This window comes from Coptis chinensis, chromosome 3 (assembly GCF_015680905.1).
Source record: "Coptis chinensis isolate HL-2020 chromosome 3, ASM1568090v1, whole genome shotgun sequence".
Taxonomy (NCBI): domain Eukaryota; kingdom Viridiplantae; phylum Streptophyta; class Magnoliopsida; order Ranunculales; family Ranunculaceae; genus Coptis; species Coptis chinensis.
Window position 1 is genome coordinate 76,429,212 of NC_141458.1, and position 5,975 is coordinate 76,435,186.

The window sequence follows — 5,975 nt, forward strand, 5'->3', positions numbered from 1 at the left end:
CTCTTATCAAGTAGCACGGCAGGCAGAAGTCATATACACAAAACCGACCATCATCAATGGCCTTCATTTCATGGCTGCAAGGAATACCAACTTGTTGAAAAGAACCACATGTACAACATTTTTGTAGTAGGTCAACTGTATCTATGTGCCCTACGCTGGTAACCTAGTATACGTACTCACTAGCCCTTATTGTAGTGAACGGCCGACTAACATAACGAGAGGAAATGATTACATCCTCAGCTGATTTACAAACTTTGTCTTTCACTTGAAGCCATGACTCGATAGTCATAAAAGTGCCTCATAATGTTCATTCGAATACCATTTAGCAGAGATGTAATTGGCATAGCTCGCTCAGGCATAATCATCTTATTCCAACTCTCGATATGACTTGTATAACAAATTCCATACATTTTATTTCAGCATAGGCAAATGACCACTGTTCCTTTGGAATCTTTATTATTTTTGCGTAACCTTTACAATCACTACACCAAATGCAACACATGATTCTCACAAAGTCAGCTTTATCATAAGTTTCGCGAAATGCTTTAACTCTCCCTTTGGTGTCTTCTTTGCTAACATTGTTGGAGATATGTTGTGCACAAAAGCAATGGTACGCATTTCGAAGAATTTTTGGCACTGCCTGGAGAATGCTTGTATGCCTATCTGATAATAGAACAATCTTATCTGTAAGACCAACTACAACATCTCTGAGTTTTTGAAGAAACCAATCCCAATGTTCATTATTCTCTTTTGGGACTACACCAACTGCTATTGGAAAGCAATGACTATCTCCATCAACAGAAAGAGCAGTTAGGATGATAGACTTGTATCTGCCCTTCATGAAAGTTCCATTGATCATAATCAACGGACGAAGGCACCTTCTGTAGGCACGAACAGTTACGCCATAGCTCACAAACAAACGCTCAAACCTGTGCTCACTTGTTGTTATTATATCAGTGTGGCAATCTAGATCAATTTTCTTCAGTTCTTTAAAATAAACTGGCAGCATCTGGTATGATTGACTGAAGCTGCCCCTTATCTATATCGAAACAAAATACACCAGCTCAGGTTACATATGCCTAATAGTTACACGACATGACAGATACAAGTTAATCGAAAAGATGATACATGTTCTTCATAGCATATTATAAAGAATAATTCGGTGTACTTAGTATACCCTAAACATAGAATTGTACTAAGACTTTATATATTGCTACTAGCTATCCTCAAAGTTGCTGACAGTTACAGTAGTACTCTGACCTTTTCTAACACAATTTCTCTGGCCCTCCACACAACTTTATATGTCATATTAGTTAGTTGTGACTGTTTCGCCTCCAACTGAAGGTTCTTTGTAGTCAGTTCTTCACTGTCCTTAAGCTTGGACTTAACAACTTCTGAAACCCACTTTGCGTCTGCTTGTGAATTTTTAGAAACATCCTTATCTTGTGCACAAGTGTGTGCATCTCTAAAAGTTATAACTACCCACATATCAGACCCAGTTGCAGGTTTTGCATACAAATAAAATGGACAGTTAGTTGCCTTACACTTGATTACCAACTTTTTGGAGGTAGTATTGCAACGACGTAAATTAAACATGTGTGCAATTGCATAAGATTTCATGTCTTTCACAAGATCATCTCGAGGGGCGTAGTTCTAACCTACTTTAGGGGGTACAAACTTCAACCCCTCATTACAAGGATTTACAACCTCACTTTGGTTCGTAGTGCTTTTTGGACTATGAGAACCACACAAAGGATCATATCCTCAACGTAGGTCTTCAGAAATTAGATCTTTAGCACCAATAACCCTAGCATCAACCATTCCCTCCAATTCAAAATCAATCTCACCTTCCTCATCGCCATCATTCACAACTGTCATAGGTGTGTCCCCCCACAAATACTCTTGACTTCGATTCGAAGTCGACCATATATCGCCATCATCACGATCGTATTCTTCAACTTGATCACCTTCATCATCTTCAACTACCATAACTTCACCCACAGCAGCATCTTCATATTCATTTTGAAATTCAACATCCTCATTACTTCGAGAATTGCCGATTATGTTTTCTTGAGGAATGTCAGCTGTATCAACTAAATCATTTAGTATTTGAACTTCATTTTCATATTCATTTTGAAATTCAACCTCCTCATTACTTCGAGAACTGCCGATTATGTTTTCGTTAGGAATGTCAGTTGTATCAACTAAATCATTTAGTATTTGAACTTCATCTTCATCTTCATTTTGAAATTCAACCTCCTCTTACTTTGAGGACTGGCAATTATGTATTCTTCAGGAATGTCAGCTGTATCTCCATATGGATTTTAAGAATAAAACTTTTCATAGTCTGGTTAATCAGCATCTTCAATACCAGTGGGATCATCCTCTGCATTATAATAGGTCAACCATTAGTGCACCCAACTCAAACTATAATTATTCCCTATAATGTTTATACTGCTCACCTTCAATGACAATTGGAAGAGGTATCCTTTCTTCTATTGATTTGCAACTACCAACTGCACTTGAGCTTCCCTTTGGGAACAAATCTAAAATGGTTATTAAATGTGAGTAATTGAACAGACATTTATGCGTAACTAACATATTTACAGGTGTACTACTTGTTCCCCATCCTCAGCTGCCATGACCTATTCGAACGTCTCCAAGCTGTGTTTGACATTTTCAACGACATTTTCATTTTCCACATCTTGCAATTGACGAGTTGTAGTTGAAGGTTGTTCTAGCGGACTGTCTGGGGAACAAATCATTTATAACCATCAGCAACCAAACCATTTACTGGAACTAAGAATAACTAAAATAAAATTAGTGATTTACCTATTGGTTCGTCCACAAGTTTAAATTGATTGAAAGAATATTTCTATCGAGCTAGCACTTTTTCTTTCAAAAAAGATTGTTTCCTTGGAGAATCAAGAATTGGAATTTCTTCATTGAGTTTCTTCTTAATACAATGTTCTCCACCACTTGATCCGGGACAAGCACTCTTTGGCAGCAGAGAAGGTTTAAACGGCTCACTACAAACTTGTTTCTTCTTCGTACTAGGAATTTCATAACTTGATCCAGGACTTGCACTTCTAACCATTTCTTGTTTAAATAGCTCACTACTAACCGATTTATTCTGCACTCTAGGTTGTCCACCACCTTTTCCAGGAGTAACACTATCTCGCTTTTTTCCAATTACTAACTTTTTTTGTTCTTCACAGTAGGTTGTCCAGGACTTGATCTTCTAATTTATCCTGCTCCCATACCACATGATGTGGTGACGATTGCTTCATTGATAACCTAAACTTTCATTGCTTTCATTGGAGTCTTCTTCTGCTTCTTAATCATGTTCAAGTAATCGGTTTATTCATCGATTCTACAATGGGACTTGTTCATCAAATACCTAACAGAAAAACCCAATCTTATGCGCGATGACACAGCTTCAACAAGACACATGAATCCTTCAAAGGGAGTATCCACATCAAACACTCTCAATTTCACCTCATCCCTAGATACTTCATCACACCATGCTTGTCATATTTCATCTTGCCATCATAATAAATAAGCATATCAAATGAACCTGAAAAAATACAAAGTTAGCACAATAAAAAGTATGAGCTTTTAATAAAATGACAGTAAAGTTCTTTCATTTATTGTTCTACATTTATGACATAGTATAACCCTTGTATAAATACCATAACTATGACAACAAAATCAACTTGGAAATGGTAAACCACCATGGAAACCTTATAAAAAAAAAACACTCACACTTCTACGTAAAACTACAAAGAAGCAAACCGAAACATAAACCTAAATAGAAACAAACAAACACTAAATACAACTAAACAAACATCAAAACTGACCATTATCAAAGTTTGATTTCTTTTCATCCATCACAATCCTTAGAAAAATCGAAAAGGAGAAAAATAGAGTAGAAGATAAAAAAAAAAGACGAACCCAAAGAAAAAAGTGTAGCTTTGGAGTTTTGTAAAAACTTTTTGAGGTTGGCACAAAAAACGAGATAAATATTGTCTCGTCTTTGAATTACAAAAACAACGTAAAAGTTGCTGATAGTAGATCCATAAGTTGTTGGTTCGTGATCCCACAATAGCTAAAGTCCGTTTTCATTTTTGTTGGGTTGAAATCCAACGGTCATTAATCGCTGTTACGTATAGCTAAAAGGATCTAACAGATAGATTTGACTGTGCATGTCAACATCAGAAGTACAAAAGGAGAGAGAGAGTGTGTTGCAAAGGAGAGAGAGTGTGGCAGGAGGAGAAAGAGTGTGGTACGAAAGGGCCCCCTAAAAACCCGTTGAATTGGTCAAAATTGAATGGCATGGCCGGTTGGAGAACAATGTGTATTTATTATGGCCGATTCAGGCAATTACCCATTTTTCTTCATAAACAGGGATGCAGCTTGGCGAGTAATTGCCTGAATCGGCCATAATAAATCGACATTGTTCTCCAACCGGCCATGCCTTTCAATTTTGACCAATTCAACGGGTATTTGACCCTTTTGCCCTTCCGTACAACATTCTCTCTCCTCCTGCCACACTCTCTCTCTTCTGCAACACACTCTCTCTCCTCTTGTGCTTCTGATGTTGACAAGCACAATCATATCTATCCGTTAGATTTTCTTAGCAATACGTACCAGCGATTAATGACCGTTGGATTTCAACCCAACAAAAATGAAAACAAACTTTAGCTATTGTGGGATCACGTACCAGCAACTTATGGATCTACTATCAACAACTTTTACGTTGTTTTTGTAATTCGAAGAGGAGACAATATTTATCTCGTTTTTTGTGCCAACCTCAAAAAGTTTTTACAAAGCTCCAAAGCTACACTTTTTTCTCTGGGTTCCTCTTTTTTTATCTTCTACTCTGTCTTCTCCTTTTCGATTTTTCTAAGAATTGTGATGGATGAAAAGAAATCAAACTTCGATAATGGTTAGTTTTGATGTTTGTTTAGTTGTCTTTAGTGTTGGTTTGTTTCTATGTAGGTTTATGTTTCGGTTTGCTTCTTTGTAGTTTTAAGGAGAAGTGTGAGTGTTTTTTTATAAGGTTTCCATGGTGGTTTACCATTTCCAAGTTGATTTTGTTGTCATAGTTATGGTATTTATACAAGGGTTATACAATGTCATAAATGTAGAACAATAAATGAAAGAACTTTACTATCGTTTTATTAAAAGCTCCTACTTTTTATTGTGCTGACTTTGTATTTTTTCAGGTTCATTCGATATGCTTATTTATTATGATGGCGAGATGAAATCTGCCAAGCATGGTGTGATGAAGTATCTAGGGGGTGAGGTGAAATTGAGAGTGTTTGATGTGGATACTCCCTTTGAAAGATTCATGTGTCTTGTTGAAGTTGTGTCATCGCGCATAAGATTGGGTTTTTTCTGTTAAGTATTTGATGAACAAGTCTTTTTGTAGAATCGATGAATAAACCGACTACTTGAACATGATTAAGAAGCAGAAGAAGACTCCAACAAAAGCAATGAAAGTTTGGGTTATCAATGAAGCAATCGTCATCACACCATGTGGTATGGGAGCAGAACAAATTAGAAGATCAAGTCCTGGACAACCTACTATGAAGAACAAAAAGTTCAGATCGGTCGCTTTTAAAACAGATAGTGTTACTCCTGGAAAAGGTGGTGGACAACCTAGAGTGCAGAATAAACCGGTTAGTAGTGAGCTATTTAAACAAGAAATGGTTAGAAGTGCAAGTCCTGGATCAAGTTATGGGATTCCTAGTATGAAGAAGAAATAAGTTTGCAATGAAGTCGCTTAAACCTTCTCACGCCAAAGAGTGCTTGTCCCGGATCAAGTGGTGGAGAACATTGTATTAAGAAGAAACTCAATGAAGAAATTCCACCATACGATTCTCCAAGGAAACAATCATTTTGAAAGAAAAAGTGCTAGCTCGACGTAAATATTCTTTCAATCAATTTAAACTTGTGGACGAACCAATAGG

The 5,975-nt window shown here is 36.8% G+C and overlaps 1 protein-coding gene across 1 annotated transcript; it reads right to left on the bottom strand.

Moving 5' to 3' along the window:
- Positions 1 to 361: 361 nt before the first annotated feature.
- LOC147510867 (uncharacterized) lies at positions 362 to 1,620 on the bottom strand. The gene is made up of 2 exons (XM_086598277.1): positions 1,261 to 1,620; positions 362 to 1,039 (listed from the first exon to the last, which is right to left on the bottom strand). The coding sequence occupies exons 1-2, from the start codon at positions 1,618 to 1,620 to the stop codon at positions 362 to 364; spliced, it is 1,038 nt and encodes a 345-aa protein (XP_086454403.1).
- Between the last annotated feature and the right edge of the window lie 4,355 nt (positions 1,621 to 5,975).